Source organism: Canis lupus, chromosome 15, assembly GCF_011100685.1.
Source record: "Canis lupus familiaris isolate Mischka breed German Shepherd chromosome 15, alternate assembly UU_Cfam_GSD_1.0, whole genome shotgun sequence".
NCBI lineage: Eukaryota > Metazoa > Chordata > Mammalia > Carnivora > Canidae > Canis > Canis lupus.
In genome coordinates this window covers 6,033,688-6,050,261 of record NC_049236.1, presented here as the reverse complement: position 1 = coordinate 6,050,261, position 16,574 = coordinate 6,033,688, and the positions used below count along the sequence as shown (strand labels likewise).

The window sequence follows — 16,574 nt, the reverse complement described above, 5'->3', positions numbered from 1 at the left end:
TCCATCCTCCTCTTAATTTAGACCTAATTTGGTGTCCTTTTCATGGTTATGGCTATTATCCCTTTGGCGTGGAACTGTAACAGCTTCCCAGACTTCCGTGCCCTTATAAAAGCTCTTAAAATTCATATCTAAAACTTGGATATAATTATTAGAAACAAATACCACCTTTCATCTTGTCTGTATCTTGGTTGTGTGGATTTGTGTTCATTCATTGCAAAGACTGTGAATGCTTTTTGTGTGGCAGACACTGCTCTAGAGAGACCGTATAAGAGGCAGTGGTTAAGAACGCTGGCTTGGACCCAGGTGGCCTGGGTTCAGATCCCAGCCCTGCCGCTTAAAGCTGCCCTTGGACAAATTTGTTACCTGTCTCAGATATCCTCATCTGTAAGATGGGAAAGAACAATGCGCTCCTTGAGGGTAAGATAATAAAAACACTGTTTAAGCTTTCGCTGTTCTAGGCATTGAGAATACAGAGATAAGAAAGATGAGATTTCTGCTGGTGCGAGCTTACAGTTTAGTTGGGTACAGATGGGATAACAAACAAGATAGCCTCAGGAACTAAATGGCAGTTCTCTGATTTAAAAAAATAAAAGATTATGATACTGGACTAGACTCTAAAGAAAGGCCTGGGTAGCTACTTTTGATTGTGTGACCAGGCGAACCTCTGAGGAGATGGCTTTTGAGTTGAGAGCTAAATAACAAAATCCGAAAAGGGAGGATGAAATCTCTGTTGATTAACATTTTCCCCTCATAAGCCAAGGGCAGCAGCATAAAAGAATCTTCAGGAAAGCAGTGAGGCACTGAGATGTGATAGAATAAGCCTTGGAATTTTGGCCTGGGTTGGCTATTAACTAGCTTTGTGGGTTTTGACATATCTCTTGTTTTCCTGGTCTTTGATAGACACGCGCTATAGCACTTCAATTTTTTGCTCCTTGGAAGATGTCCAAGATCGGAGTAGGGTTTAAAGGAAAATAAGTGAGTTGGCTTGCCTTGCACACTTCATAGACCAAATCCGGCAAACTTGTCAGGGCAATGCTTAGGCTCTCTATTCAGTATTGCAGAGGAGGAAAGCAAAGGAAAAAGACAATTTTGTTTTTTCATGGGAAAATGACCCTGGAAGAAGGTGGAGTTTTCATGCTAAAGAAGAGCTAGCAGATGTGACAGTTGTTTACTTTGTAAATTACTTTAGTGCTGTGTTTATGGGTTGATATCCTGTATTTTACAGGATGTAGTATATGCCGCCAGGGTATTAGAGTATTTGAGAATACCTTTTTTAAAAAGATTTGTTTGTTTAGGAGAGGAAGTGGTTGGGGGAGGGGCAGGAGAGGGGGAGAGAATATCAAGCAGACTCCTCGCTGAGCACAGAGCTCAAGACCTGAGCCAAAAATCAGGAGTGGGACACTTAACCAACTGAGCCAAAAAAATGAGAGGCACCTTGCATTTTTAAAAAAATTCCAGTATAATTTACCTTCAGTGTTACATTACTTTCAAATGTACAACTTAATGGTTTCAAAAATTCTCTTTCTCAGTGCTCATCATGATAAGTGTGCTCCTAATCCCCTTCACTTATTTCACCCATCTTCCTACCCACTTCACCTCTGGTAACCATCAGTTCTTTGTAGTTAAGAGTCTGTTTTTTTGTTTGATTTCTTAAATTTCACATGGGTGAAATCATATGGTATTTGTCTTTCTCTGACTTCTTTCACTTAGTATTCTCTAGATCCATCCATGTCGTTGGAAATGGTATGATTTCACTGGCTGAGTAATACTCCTTTCCACCACATTTTTTTAAAAAGATTTTATTTATTAGGGGGAGGGGGGCAATGGGGGGAGGGGCAGAGGGAGACGGAGAAGCAGACTCCCTGCTGAGAGCAAAGCTCCACATGGGACTTGATCCCAGGACCCCAGGATCTTAACCAGAACTGAAGGCAGACACTTAACCGACTGAGCCACCCAGGTGCCCCATCCAGCAATCCTCTTTATCCATCTGTCTGTGGACACTTGGGTTACCTCTATATGTTGGCTATTGTAAATAATGCTGCAATAAACATAGGGGTGCTTATGGCTTTTTGAATTAGTGTTTTTATATTTGGATGAATACCCAGTAGTAGAATTACTGGATCTCATATGGTAATTCTATTTTTAATTTTTTAAGGAACCTCCATACTGTTTTCCACAGTGGCTGCACCAGTTTGCATCCCCACCAACTGCACACAAGGGTTGCTTTTGATCCACATGCTCGCCAACCATTATTATTTCTGGTGTTATTTTAGCCATTCTGACAGGTGTGAGGTGATACCTCATTGTGGCTTTTGATTTTCATTTCCTTGATGATTAGTGATGTTAAGCATCTTTTCTTGTGTCTGTAGGCCATCTGTGTGTCTTCCTTGGAGAAATGTCTGTGTCATCTGCCCATTTTTTAATGGTGTTTTTTTTGTTTTTTACCTTTTTTGATGTGGAGTTGTAGGAGTTCTTTATTGCATTTATCATTTGCACATATCTTCTCCCATTCAATAGGGTTGTCTTTTTGTTTTGCTGATTGTTTCCTTCACTGTGCAGAAACTTTTTATTTTGATGGAGTCCCAGTGGTTTACTCTTTTGCTTTTGTTTCCCTTGCCTCAAGAGGCCTATCTAGAAAATGTTGCTATCGCCAACATGAAAGAGATTACTGTTTGTGCTCTCTTCTAGGATTTTTATGGTTTCAAGTCTTACATTTAGATTCTTAATCCATTTTGAGTTTATTTTTGAGTTTGCTGTAAGAAAGTTGTCCAGTTTCACTCTTTTGCATGTAACTGCCCAGTTTTCCCAGCACCATTTTTCTGTCACACTTTTTAAACCATTTTCTTGGAATTAAATATTAAGAATTTGCCTCATGACTAAGTAAGGCCCAGAGAGTAGAAAATGGTCGGATGTTGCCATATATTCAGTAACCAAGATACCATTGCAGAGAGTTTCTTTTCTTAGAATTGGGATACCTGCCTCAGGTCTTCTCAGTACTTTTAGCAGCTGACTTAGTCTGAAGAATTTCCTTATTGAGAAAAGACTGTATGCATCAAATTATTGGTAGCTCCCTTCACTTTTGTCAGTGTTTCATTGTGTTCTCAGGTCAGGGCTACACGTCAGATTTTCCATTTGCTGCTGTGACTTGGTCTGTTTGGGACTGTAGTGTTTAGAAATCCCTCCTTTATTTGTAGTTTTCTTTTTTTTAAGATTTTATTTATTAGAGAGCATGAGCGGGGGGTGGGGGGGGAGAGGGGCAGAAGGAGAAGTAGACTCCCCGCTGAGCAGGGAGCCTGATGTGGGGCTCAATCCCAGGACCTTGGGATCATGACCTGAGCTGAAGGCAGATGCTCAACTGACTGAGCCACCCAGGTGCCTCAGAAATCCTCCTTTAAAATTTTTTATTTATTTATTTTTTTAAAAGTAAGCCTCCATTGCCCATCACAGAACTCACAGCCCGGAGATTGAGAGTTGCATGCTCTACCAGCTGAGCCATCAAGGTGCCCCTGAAACATTTTTTTAAATTAAAGTATGATTAACATAGAAATTCATCTTGATAGAAGGGCAAAGTGTTTTTATCAGTCATTTTATCTTTTTTTTTTTTTTAAGATTTTATTTATTTATTCCTGAGAGATACACAGAGAGAGGCAGAGACACAGGCAGAGGGAGAAGCAGGCTCCATGCAGGGAGCCTGATGGACTCTATCTTGGGTCTCCAGAATCATGCCCTGAGCTGAAGGCGGCGCTGAATTACTGAGCCACCCAGGCTGCCCCTCAGTCATTTTATCTGTTTTTTTTTTTTTTTTTTAAATTGTTTCTAAATGTCCAGAGAAGCTCAAGTTTGCAAAAGTATTCTCTCATCTGTTTGAATCTGTTTTCTTATTTTAGGTATAATTGAAAAGTGACCCTCTCTTCAGAGATGTCAAAAACAAACAAATCCAAGTCTGGATCTCGATCTTCTCGCTCAAGATCTGCATCAAGGTCTCGTTCTCGTTCATTTTCGAAGTCTCGGTCCCGAAGTCGATCTGTCTCTCGTTCAAGGAAGCGCAGGCTGAGGTAAGGGGTTTGTAATTGCATATCACAATAACCATTGCACTGGTCATTGTGGGTCTCTGGAGATCTTTTGCTAGACTCTCTGTATCAGCTGGAGTGAGTTGACCTAAGTTAGAGGGTTGGGCTGTAAGATATTACGGGTCTCTTCAAATGCTGCAAATCCAAATTACCTTTGATTGCCATGCTGTTTGCCTAATTCCTTTTTTCCTCTGCCAGCATGTACCATTTCTCATCTACTTTGGAAGACAGTATTTTGTTTTTTTATCTGAGCTGCTTGCTTCAAATCTTCTACACCCGATTGTTTTTTCCTGAAATATTTTTGGAGGCTTTGGACCAAAGTTTATATGCATCATCGGCAAAGAAAGAATAGCTAAGAGGATAATAGTATGATCAACATTGCGAGGAGAGAAGCCTTGTTAACGCTACCATAATTAAACCTTAAAAACTTAACGAGAGTCATTTGTGTACACCTGATGTGCCAGTTACTAACAAGCTCTATTTAGTAAAATTCGGCAAAGCTATCTAGAAATCACTCTTGTAGACATCACTGTGCCTAAGTGTACAAATAATTCTTTTAAACTGATTATCACTATTCATTAATTCAGTCAGAATTCACATCTTCAGCTGGATTTCTTGATTTCAGTTCTGTTTTAGAAGAAGATGCTGAACCTCCAGTGCCTTTCCTCTTTTGATGTTTGGGAGTTGGGGTTTTCTTTCTTTAAAACTGTTTTAATTTTCCTTTGTGAGTAGACAAGAGCTTTTTAGTATATACAAGTTTCTACATGTGAATGTCCGTATATTTAAATGGGGGTAACGTGCATAGTTTTGTTCCTTTCGTCATAATTGCACCAGGCAAGGAGATATACTTTGTCCAGTCTCTCCAGTTTCACCACTTGGAAACCACCCCCTGCTCTTTATTTCACCTGAGTATCTAGAATTTTTTTGTTAAATGAACTGATTATGAAATTTAAACCTCAGGAAAAGTAGTTATTAAGCTGCATTCTTTTTCCCATAGTCCTGTGTAGTCCTTCTAAAACATCTTAAAGAGATGTTTGGTGGGATTCTTTTTTTTTCTTCCCGACAAGAACAAGGTAATTCTTAAATGGAATCTGTGAGAGGCCTGGCTAAAAGTTCATTTGAGACCAGAGAGTGAGTAAAAAGTTGGCATGCACAAATATTAATGAATCTGATATAAAGTAGAATATAGGGAGTCTCTCCCTCAAACAAAAACACTATAGATCTTTTTATTTTTAAAGATAACATTACACCTTGAGGATAATGAGTCATGGCCTCTTCTGTTTTTTGAGCATGCGTTTTTATACCAAACTTAGTTCAAGCCGTAGGCTAGAGATTGTTGCCCAATTATGTGAGAGTCTATATAAGTAAAAATCTATCCCACTTTTCACCTCCCTGAAAAAAGAATAGCGAAACCTACTAAATATATTTATATCTATCTTAGGAAGTTGCTATCAAGATATGGAGTTGAACAGTGACTTGTAGTAACTCCTCCTCCCTTGCACCCAGAGTCTTTGGATTTGGGCCACTTAAATTTCAGGTTAGCTGAGTTGGTTCTGAATGGTAACACTGTAAAACTTAATCGAGTAAATGGAAATTAAGTAATTGACTCAAAAACTAGAAGCTATACAACCAAAACTGAGTGACAGAATTGAGTGGACACAAACCAAATTGAATAATGCCAACCAGCTCTGAAGTATCTGTGATAACTGGAATTCTGGGCAGATCTGTCTAGATAGATCTCTTCTTATTCTACAGATTATTTGGCATGGTCATTGACTTGGCAAACGAGGGAAAAATATCTTGGGCAGTATGTGTTGGGGTAGTTCTTAGAGCCACTTTACATGCTATCTTATGCTGAGAAGACTGTTATTTTGGAGGATTTTCTCCACTAGAAAACATGTTTTTATACTCTAGTCTGACATCTCTGTTTTTTAGAAACAGATAAATTTGCCACTGGATGTTCAATTTTTATTTTGGCTTATCTGTTCCATGATTTTTTTTTCTTTTGTTTTCCCTCTCCTACAAGGAAAGTATACTATCCAGAGTTTGAGAAACCATGCCTTTAAATTTACTTAACTGCTGAGTTCTACAGAATTGGAGAAAACTGATTGTTTTCCTTGTATTTCACAGACTGTATCCTTTTAAGTGACTTCTCGTAAATAACTTCATTTGCAATCTGCAGAGACTCATGTTCCTGCATCTGTGCAATGACTGCGGGTTTTGGATGCAGTATGCCACAGGGCCCTCACTAGTAATTGGTGACAGAAGCAGCAGTAGCCTCTGAGGATGGGAACATGAATTAAACCCTCCTTAGTGCTGGTGGTGCATCACCTCCCTCAAGTATAGCCATTTAATCGGGTCATGGTCAGTTTCATAGCCTGCATCTGCCTCTTCCTTCTTTTCTTATATTGTTACTGTTTTCGAATGAAAAGTATGGAAGGTAAGTTTTTTTTAATTGTACTAAAATAGCAACTGTTAACAACCAGCAGTAGGATGCATTTTTTTGCCAGTGTGACTGAGCACCATGGGTAATAAGCAGTGGAAGATCAATCCCACTTTGTCTCCTTCAGATTAAATTAAATGTAAATTTCTTCATAAATAATAAACATCGTTTGTTAAGATCTCTCACATGTGCTGAATGTAGTTATTTATAAAACAAGCAAACAAAATGTAACATATGTTTTTAGGTCTAATACTAAAATACATTAGATACATTAGTTAGGTCTAATACGAAAAGTTCTGATTAACCGAAGGATTTTTATTCTAAATGTGAAAAAATATTTTTGGAAGGAAGTAATTTTTACGTAATTACTCAGGAAGAATGGTTAACGTGAATGATCTGTATCATAGTTGACAAGGCACATCAGGTATCCAAAGACCCCAGGAGATTTTTATACCAACAAATAACAGTTTTTGGCTTTCTGATGGAAACAAACCTCCTGGTCATTGACAGGCCTAGCGTTCATAAACATGTAATTTTTACAATGTTAGGTCACTGCTGAATCCTGGTGGTCCTGAAAATGTGCCTTTGCCCAGTTATAGATCCATACTGTTGAATGAAGAACACACCACTAGGCCTTAGGTTGACTTGAAGAAAGATGTGTGGGTAGTGATATGGGAAGAGGGGTGATTTTGTAGTTTCTTTGGTGAATAACCTGGTGTGTCCTTGGATGTCTTATGGTCAGATGGTGCCCTCTTGTGGCACCTAGGTAGGATCTTATAGATCAACAACAGAAACTTGACCTGAGTGGTGAGACCATTTCCAGGTCTTCAGTCAAAAACCATTATTTCTATCTTTTGCTGACTTGATTACAGTGAATTATTTTAAGCTTTGAGCAGTTGCATTGTCCAAGTTCCTACTTAAGTGTTCTTTGATTAGAACTGTGTATTTACAATCCTGGGTCTTAGTGGAATCTAAGAAAGTAACTGCACAGACAGGGCCGAATAGGATGAGGAGTAGGGTGTTACACCAGTATAGAGGCCAGAAGACCTGCACAGTCTGCAGCTGTGTCTACGGACCCATGCTTGTATTCTTCTGACTTCAGTGACCAAGGGATGTGTACAGTCCTCTGTGAAACTAAGCAATTTGTATAAAGTGGTTTTACTTACTTAGCTACATTAAGAGCATTTGATATTCTTTTAGTCACTGTAGAAATATATTTGTTTAAAATGTGCTACAGTATTAATGAAGCAGTCTCAGTGAATCATTTGTTTAAGTGATTCTCAATCTATATTTTTGTACTTAATGTGGGTCAGCAGTGGGATTAAGTATTTAAGTTTGTGCCCTTTCTTTGAGAACAAAACTGGAAATATATAAGGACAAGATTTCAAATTATTATATATCTTTGTTGGCAGGTATTTCTTAAAAGGCTTGTGTCGAAAATTCAAATATTTCCCCCATTCCCCTTTTCAGTTCTAGGTCTCGTTCCAGATCATATTCTCCAGCTCATAACAGAGAGAGAAATCACCCAAGAGTATATCAGAATCGGGATTTCCGAGGTCACAACAGAGGCTACAGAAGGCCCTATTATTTCCGTGGGCGCAACAGAGGCTTTTATCCGTGGGGCCAGTATAACCGAGGTGGCTATGGAAACTACCGCTCAAATTGGCAGAATTACCGGCAAGCATACAGTCCTCGTCGGGGCCGTTCCCGATCCCGGTCCCCAAAGAGAAGGTCCCCTTCACCAAGGTCCAGGAGCCATTCTAGAAACTCCGATAAGTCTTCCTCTGACAGGTCAAGGCGCTCCTCATCCTCTCGTTCTTCCTCCAACCACAGCCGAGTGGAATCTTCTAAGCGCAAGTCTGCAAAGGAGAAAAAGTCCTCTTCCAAGGATAGCCGGCCATCTCAGGCTGCCGGGGATAACCAAGGTGATGAGGCCAAGGAGCAGACGTTCTCTGGAGGCACCTCTCAAGATACAAAAGCATCTGACAGCTCGAAACCATGGCCAGATGCCACCACTTACAGTGCTGGTTCTGCATCACGGGCCTCTGCAGTTTCTGAGTTGAGTCCCCGGGAGCGAAGCCCTGCTCTCAAAAGCCCACTCCAGTCTGTGGTGGTGAGGCGGCGCTCACCCCGTCCTAGCCCTGTGCCAAAACCTAGCCCGCCACTTTCCAACACATCCCAGATGGGCTCAACTCTGCAGAGTGGTGCTGGGTACCAGGCTGGAACACACCAAAGTCCATTCGATCATGGCTCTGGGTCCTTGAGTCCATCCAAAAAGAGCCCTGTGGGTAAGAGTCCACCGGCCACTGGCTCCACGTATGGCTCGTCTCAGAAGGAGGAGTCTACTGCTCCAGGAGGAGCAGCCTATACAAAAAGGCAAGTATCTCTTTTCCCTGCCTGGTTATGTTTTTATCTCACCAGCCGGCAGTTTAATTGTAATGTGATCTAAGTTAGAGTTCTGATTAATGGTAATAAGGTAATCCCCGTCTCCTAAACTCTGCATTAGCAAACTTGAAAAGCACCACTCAAGGAAAACTTTAGCTTAACACTAGCTTTCCTACCTTCCTGAATTTGTATTGCAGCATAAAGTTGCTTTAGACTGCTCTGCAATGATGTTTTCACATTTAAAATTTGCCTTGGATTCTACCAATGTAAGCCAGAGAACAGTAGAGATTTGTGGGTCAGCTATCAAAAAAAATATGGTCTTTGCCAAAATGAGTGGCCATTGGAGCTGTTAGACCCTGTAGACCCACCATCTACTGTGATCGATCTGCATCAGCCCACCATGGTGAAGAGCTACACCTCGTACCCTCACACCCTCCAGTTGAGGAGACTGGGCAGAATGGGAAAGCCCGAGGCTTAGTCCAGGAAGCCCTTGTTTTAAAATCACAAGGTGGGTGTGTGTCCCAGTAGAAGCCAACCAGGCTGCGTGTTAGGAGAGGACGGGACCGTGCTTCTGTCTTTCTGCTCTGGGGGACACGGTGAGTTGGAACCTGAATCTTTGTTTGTGTGGTTGGATGGATTGGGATGGCAGAGATGGAACAAGGAAGTTGCATTGGGACCAGGTTGGCAAGAGGGATTTACGGGGCAGGTGGTTCCCCTCCCCTTATTAGCATATTCTTTGATTCCCTCCTATCCCTTGCCATAGTAATGCAGCTGTAAATTAATTTGACTTTCTTCATTATGGTACAAATGAGATGTTCAGCCTCTGAACTTTTGAGCCTTCAGTAAGTAACTCTGCGTTAAAGTGTAAGTGTGGTTCCTTCCGGGACGGGAGTCTCATTAGGAGACTCGGGCATGAGCTCTGCTTTTCCGTAAGAACGAGTAGGATGGTTTTTGCCCCCTTCCCCCATTAACTTGTATTTTGTTTTTATTTGTGTTCGCAGTATATTTCATATTTAGATCTTCTAGGTGACTTGAAGCAAACATGAAGTCTCTTTTGAGACTTGTATTTCCAAATGTGAGTTGTATAAAAGCAAAAACAGTCCAAGGTTGAACATTCTATATTAACTTTGCTGAAAGCAGATTTTAAGTGACTGAGTGAAGGTTGGATAAGACCTTAATTTTTTTTTTCCTAGACCACTTACAGGTAAGTAGGTTTTTGTTTTTTAGTATCCTAAAAGTTACATTTGCTGTTTTCTTTTTGGTTGCTCTTGAAAGACAACTCCGCGGACCATGTATTTTTCTCTTAAATGGCATCCAAGTTCATAGATCTGTGGAGGACCACTTTTCAGAAATTACTAGAAAGTAACCAAGTAGAAAATCCTTTGGTAACATTGGAATCCACAAGATGTTTGTTCAGAGAATCAAAAACACAAGACCAAATGGTGCTGTTTTAGATCAGGTGCTGAAAGAGCCTCTTTTGTGTCTCCCTTGTGTTTTCATAACTAGGTACCTAGAAGAACAGAAGACAGAGAATGGAAAAGATAAGGAGCAGAAACAAACCAATACCGATAAAGAGAAAATGAAAGAGAAAGGGAGCTTCTCTGATACAGGCTTGGGTGATACAAAAATGAAATCTGATCCATTTGCTCCCAAAACTGATACCGAGAAGTCTTTTCGGGGTAGCCAGTCTCCCAAAAGGTATAAGCTTCGAGATGACTTTGAGAAGAAGATGGCCGACTTCCATAAGGACGACATGGATGATCAAGATAAGGACAAAGCTAAGGGAAGGAAGGAATCGGAGTTTGATGATGAACCCAAATTTATGTCGAAAGTCATAGCAGGTGCAAACAAAAACCAGGAGGAGGAGAAGTCAGGCAAATGGGAGGGCCTGGTGTATGCGCCACCAGGGAAGGAAAAGCAGAGGAAAACAGAGGAGCTGGAGGAGGAATCTTTCTCTGAGAGATCCAAAAAGGAGGATCGGGGAGGGCCCAAGAGAACCGAAAGTGGGCACAGAGGGTTCGTGCCTGAAAAGAATTTCCGAGTGACCGCTTACAAAGCAGTCCAGGAGAAAAGCTCGTCACCTCCCCTGAGAAAGACCTCTGAAAGCCGAGAGAAGCTAGGAGCCAAGGGAGACTTTTCCACAGGGAAGTCTTCCTTTTCCATTACTCGAGAGGCCCAGGTCAATGTCCGGATGGACTCTTTTGATGAGGACCTTGCAAGGTGAGATGTAGTCCTTTACCCTTGGGGCTTTAGTGGTCCAAGGGGCATCTCCTAACCCCTCTCCCTGGGGATGTTCTGGAGCCAGGCCAGGTCCCCTCCTGTATTTCCCCTACTATCCCAAGTTTCGGTGCTGATAACGTCCACCTGTTTTCAGTGGAGGAGTGCATGTCACTGAGCAGTTACATGTCAGGGGCAATATCCTGGGGATGGTAAAGCACCTTTCAGTGTTCAGTGCCAGGCTTTCTGGCTGTTGGGTCCCCACCTTTATCCACTACCCCACTCCCTGTATCATCATGCGCGCCCCCCCCCCGCCGCCAAGTGCTTAAGGTGATTTTGCCTCTGGAGCCTTCCAGAATCTATTTCTCCATTCTTAGCTAGGTTACCAAAGTCTATTATTATAGACTCCCATCAAATAGCATCCCAGTATTAACGTCAGGACTGAGGGGGGGAGGGGTACGTGGCCAAACTTGAGAGTGTTCGGGCGCAGGCTGACATCCTGTTGGAAGTCCACCCAAGCAGCATTCTGGTCATGTCTCACTCCACTGTGTCCCTTCACTGAGCCAGTGACCCTGGCTGGCCAAACTAGTTGATCTTTAAAATACTTTTCCGTTTGTCGTGTGTGTTAAAACCGCTGTGACTTTGAAAACAGTCCTTGAAGTTCAGCACTTTGCCCAGCCTGTCTGTTCCTTCTAAAGACTCCCAGGGGGAAAAGGAGGGAGAGAGATTTTGGATATCTTTTCCTACAGTTAATGGTCCACTGAGGTTACTTTGAACTTGGGTGGGAAGTAAGAAGCAGCTTTGGGGATAAGTTTAAAACTCAGGGAAAAAAAGCATTGCATTTTTAGGGTTTAAATGTTTTGACTTTCTGTATATCTTGTTACACTGGGCCTCCCTATGTTTCTTTTTCAGACCAAGTGGCTTATTGGCTCAGGAACGCAAGCTTTGTCGAGACCTAGTCCATAGCAACAAAAAGGAACAGGAATTTCGTTCCATTTTCCAGCACATACAGTCAGCTCAGTCTCAGCGGAGCCCCTCTGAACTGTTTGCCCAGCATATAGTGACCATTGTTCACCACGTAAAAGGTGAGTGCAGACCCAGCCTGCTGCCGGCTCCCTCTCTGTGGCTGGCTTCCTCTGCCACAAGCAGAGGGATGAGTGGCTGCGTAAGGGAGCCTTTGGGGACCCTTTATCTCATCAAAAAGGCCTTTGAAGCCAAGGACTGGCTCAAAGGAAATTCCTTCCAAGGAGTTGTTTCCATTTTTTTAATTACACAGTTGAACATTTCGAAATGCTAGTAACCTGTGATCATGAGAATAGGTAAAAATCCTTCACATAAGGTTCAAAATGCTTGAAGAAGGAAGTATGAAAAGTGACATTTCCAGCATCTCTGTCTTTTTTCCTGTCTAACAGCTGGAAAGCCTCTAGAGGTCTCTCAGAGACCTTGTGTGAATTTTTTCTCCACCTTATCCTACCATGTCCTGGGCACAACTGAGGTGGGCAGGTTGGGGAGTGGTGGGAAGAAGTGATAACAGCAGCCGGGTTGGGCCAGTTACAGGTTCTACCTGAAACTTAAACTCCAGTGGGAGGTGGTGCTGTGAGTCACAGAGAAGTAAGCTGTAGGTTTCCTTGTATCCACGTCCTAAGACAAGGGAGCAGCAATGGAAATCTAGTGGCCGATGCTGGATTGTATCTGAGCCAGCCGTTTCTCCTTCCTTTTTTCAGTGTGTGTGTGTTACATGGATTTGACTACTGGAGTCACATCTCTGTGGCTGCAGGTTCATGCAGAACAGTTGAATATTGTGTCTGCCTTTGGTAGCATAATATGTTCTTTGAATTCCCACAGAGCATCACTTTGGGTCCTCAGGAATGACATTGCATGAGCGCTTTACTAAATACCTAAAGAGAGGAACTGAGCAGGAGGCAGCTAAAAACAAGAAAAGCCCAGAGATACACAGGTGAGGACTTTGGCCTTACAGTGGAGGTAGCCACAAAAGATTGCTCATTAGATAATAAACTCAGCTTGTTTTTGTTAATGTGAGGTGCCTTAGCAGCAGAATTTAGGGTAAACGTTCTCCAGACTTTAGGATAGCAGTGAGCGTTTGTAGTTTGAGTGGAAAGAACATGTCAAAAAAAGAAAAAGAACATGCCTTGATGACTAGTTTCCCACTTTGGGCCTGAGGAAGACTGGCCTTTTGATATAGATGAATCCTTGTATTCTTGGGAGCTGGCAAATGGTAACCTGAGACCACTGTGAACTTTCCATAGGTGGAGTAAATGTTAAATTTCTTTAAGCAACACATGTGTTCCATATACCAGTTCTTCCTTTGGAAGAACTCCAGTGGGTGGGAGAGCACGTAGGATTTTTGTCTAAGGGTTCAAAAGCCCAGGAGATTTAAAGAATACCACCGCCGTTCAGTTGTGTGAGGGTTTTCAGCAAACAGGGGCTTTGTCTAGAGACACACTTGTCTCTATCTTTAATTTCGTAATAGTCAACTATTAGACCTGTTGGCAGTAGGTAAGAGAACCATGTTTCTACAACAGTCTTGGGTTTAGGGTCTTTGGGATGCATGTATGTGCCAGGCGATTTTCTTACCTAGGCCTTATCTCACAATAAATAATGGGCCATTATATTCTTATGCCCAAGACGAAAACTACTCTTTGAGGTTAGCAGGGCATGGATAATCTTGATGTGAACTTGAGATTATAGGCGTGGGTGTAGGTGAGTCCTTCCTGGCTGTAACAGTGCTGGGAAGGAGTAAGAAGTTCCTTCAGTTTGAATTTGACTGAGAAGTTGGGGTGTGTGTGCACACAAACATGCCTATGGGAGAGTCTAAATATATAAGCAAAGAATGTAAGTTATGTGTACGTGTATGTGTGTAAGTTATGAAACATAATCAAATGGAAAACCAAGGATTCTATTACCCTACTGAGGAACTAAAATATCACCAGTAGTATATTCACATTATGGGATGTTAAACAATTTTTCTGTTTTCAATTTTCAGGAGGATAGACATTTCTCCCAGTACATTCAGAAAACATGGTTTGGCTCATGATGAAATGAAAAGTCCACGGGAACCTGGCTACAAGGTGAACTGTTGCTTTGATCGTAATTCCAACAAAATGAGTGCGTTGGGCATGAACTTGACAGAAATGTGTTTGTTTAAATTACTCTCTACTTAAGTTTGTGTTTTTCTTTTAAGGATGGGCATAATTCTAAAAATGAACTACAAAGGGTTAATTTTTATTAAATGTATCAACAACCTTTGTGAAGTGGTTAGAATATGGTAAATGACCCCAAAGTCTATTGAGGTGAGCTTGAGAAAAAAAAGAGAGGAGTTTTGGAACAAGTGCCCATGATGAGAGAAGAAACTTTTTGTGATATTTTTCTGCTTGTAAGTATTATCAAATCAACTATATTACATGCACTATTTCCAACCATGATTTCAAAAAGACATGCATGTCAGAGGAGAGTGAAATATTCATATCTTAACATGGTAGACTGTTTTAAACAGCTAGTCCAGTTTTTTTTTCTAACATTGTACCATATTTATCATCTGTCAGTTACTGTTACTTTAAAGCTAAACATTATTTTGATAGCCCAGCTACATTTGCAGTGATGTGCACGCAAAACATAGTTATTAAGAGGTTACAGCTTGTATGCAATCTTTTACTATGAAATAATAGATTTGGTTGTTTTTTTTAAGTCTCTTAGTATTTATTGACTTTCATTTACATATGCAGTTGAAACTTAAAATTAAAGATGGCTCTTGCAGTGCTGCTAAAACCTTTTCTAAAGAAACTCTTCAGGTCTTCAAACGAATTTGTCTCGATAGTTGAATGTGATGAGAGGCCCTCTGCACAGTCTCTCTTCTCTCCCGTCCCCCTTTTCTTTTTCTCCACGTGCCCACCAGGTTGGCACTGACCCTGTGAAATGCAAGGCTTTGAGACAGCAGAAAAGCGCTTACCCTCTGAGCCTCCTGGGCCCTCCTGGGAGTAGGCACTCCATAGAGGTGCTGTGGGTGCACGGCCTCAAAGCAGCACCTGCCCCTTTTCTGGGTCTTTGGAGGGTACAGAGTCCTCATTCCTTCTCAAAAATGAACACGATAAAATTAAACTTTATTTCATCAAAAAGCTTAGTAGTTTGTGTGAGATGTTAATATGGAGTGAACTGCCCATTCCTTCTTCTTTTAGGGAGGTTTTACTTCTTCTGAGGCAAGTCCTCGTGCTTAATGTCCCTGAATCCACCTGGCCTTCTGAGCTCTGAGTGTCCCTAGGGCTGTGGAAAGCACTCGCTCTGGTTTGGGGCACACAGTGCTGCTGTTGCTGTATCCGCAATGCACAGCCCTGGGGGGTTTGACTTACTAAGGAAGTCAGCAAAAAGAGAGTTTGCTTTCCCTTTTTTGCTGGTGTTTTTTTCCTTTTTAAGACAAATGTCAACCTGGATTGCCACTTGTGAATTCTCCCTTGTGATTTTTGAGATTCCCTGTTTTCTAAACCAATTTCTCAACATAACTAAGTATTTTGGAAGGTTGCCAAAGAGTCCCACAGTCTGTTGCAGAGCTAATTCCAAGGAGAGGATAAACCCATGGTGGTTGCCACAGTGTAGGTAGGGAAGGATGACACGACACCAACATTTCCACTTTTGGTGGTGACTAGGCCTGAGTCAGCCTAACCAGCCACCTTCTAAAGCTGATTTTGGCCTACTCAGCGTGTAGGCTAGCCAGTGTTATCACTGGGCCACAGAGGAAACCAGGCAAGATCAGTGTCTTAGCATTTTCAGAAGGCAGTCATCATCATTTTAGAGAACTGGTTTGGATTCTGTGAGGGACCTTCAGGAAGGGACATCTATGGGATATCTTGTATCCCTCCCAAGCTTGGGTGAGGTGTTTCACACTTGTAGTGCTTCCTTTGCACCGCTCCATTGGAGTAGAAACCACAACTTGTAGGGTGGTTGAATTGGCAGTCCTGAATCCCAAAAACCTTAATTTTGACGTCTCTTTTGGCAGGCTGAGGGAAAATACAAAGATGATCCTGTTGATCTCCGCCTTGATATTGAACGTCGTAAAAAACATAAGGAGAGAGATCTTAAACGAGGTAAATCAAGAGAATCAGTGGATTCCCGAGACTCAAGCCACTCAAGGGAAAGATCAGCTGAGAAAACAGAGAAAACTCACAAAGGATCAAAGAAGCAGAAGTACGTAAGCCCCTGTTACTTCATTCAGACTCCTCCTGAGTGAGTTCTCTTGTCTGCTCCTTCTGGGCTGTGTAGCAGACCACCCAGGCCAGAGAAGTTCAGGGTTAGGGATGATAGCAGTGTCTTCTTTTATACCATGTACCTGTCAAGTAAGGTTCCTGCTTGAAAACAGAACTTCTGCATCAAAGTAAGCCCCCTAGGAGATGGGTATGTATTTATTTATTTATTTATTTATTTTTTAATGATAGTCACACACAGAGAGA

General features: G+C 41.7%; 1 protein-coding gene across 4 annotated transcripts in view; it reads left to right on the top strand.

Moving 5' to 3' along the window:
* THRAP3 (thyroid hormone receptor associated protein 3) overlaps positions 1 to 16,574 on the top strand; it is a 66,953-nt gene that overhangs the window by 43,717 nt on the left and 6,662 nt on the right. For all 4 annotated transcript variants that reach the window (XM_038557884.1, XM_038557886.1, XM_038557885.1 and 1 more), the window contains 7 exons: positions 3,888 to 4,055; positions 7,984 to 8,889; positions 10,405 to 11,118; positions 12,028 to 12,200; positions 12,961 to 13,072; positions 14,120 to 14,204; positions 16,124 to 16,311. In XM_038557884.1, coding sequence (XP_038413812.1) covers positions 3,919 to 4,055; positions 7,984 to 8,889; positions 10,405 to 11,118; positions 12,028 to 12,200; positions 12,961 to 13,072; positions 14,120 to 14,204; positions 16,124 to 16,311 — 2,315 coding nt within the window. In that variant the 5' untranslated portion in view covers positions 3,888 to 3,918. The remainder of the gene's footprint in view (positions 1 to 3,887; positions 4,056 to 7,983; positions 8,890 to 10,404; positions 11,119 to 12,027; positions 12,201 to 12,960; positions 13,073 to 14,119; positions 14,205 to 16,123; positions 16,312 to 16,574) is intronic.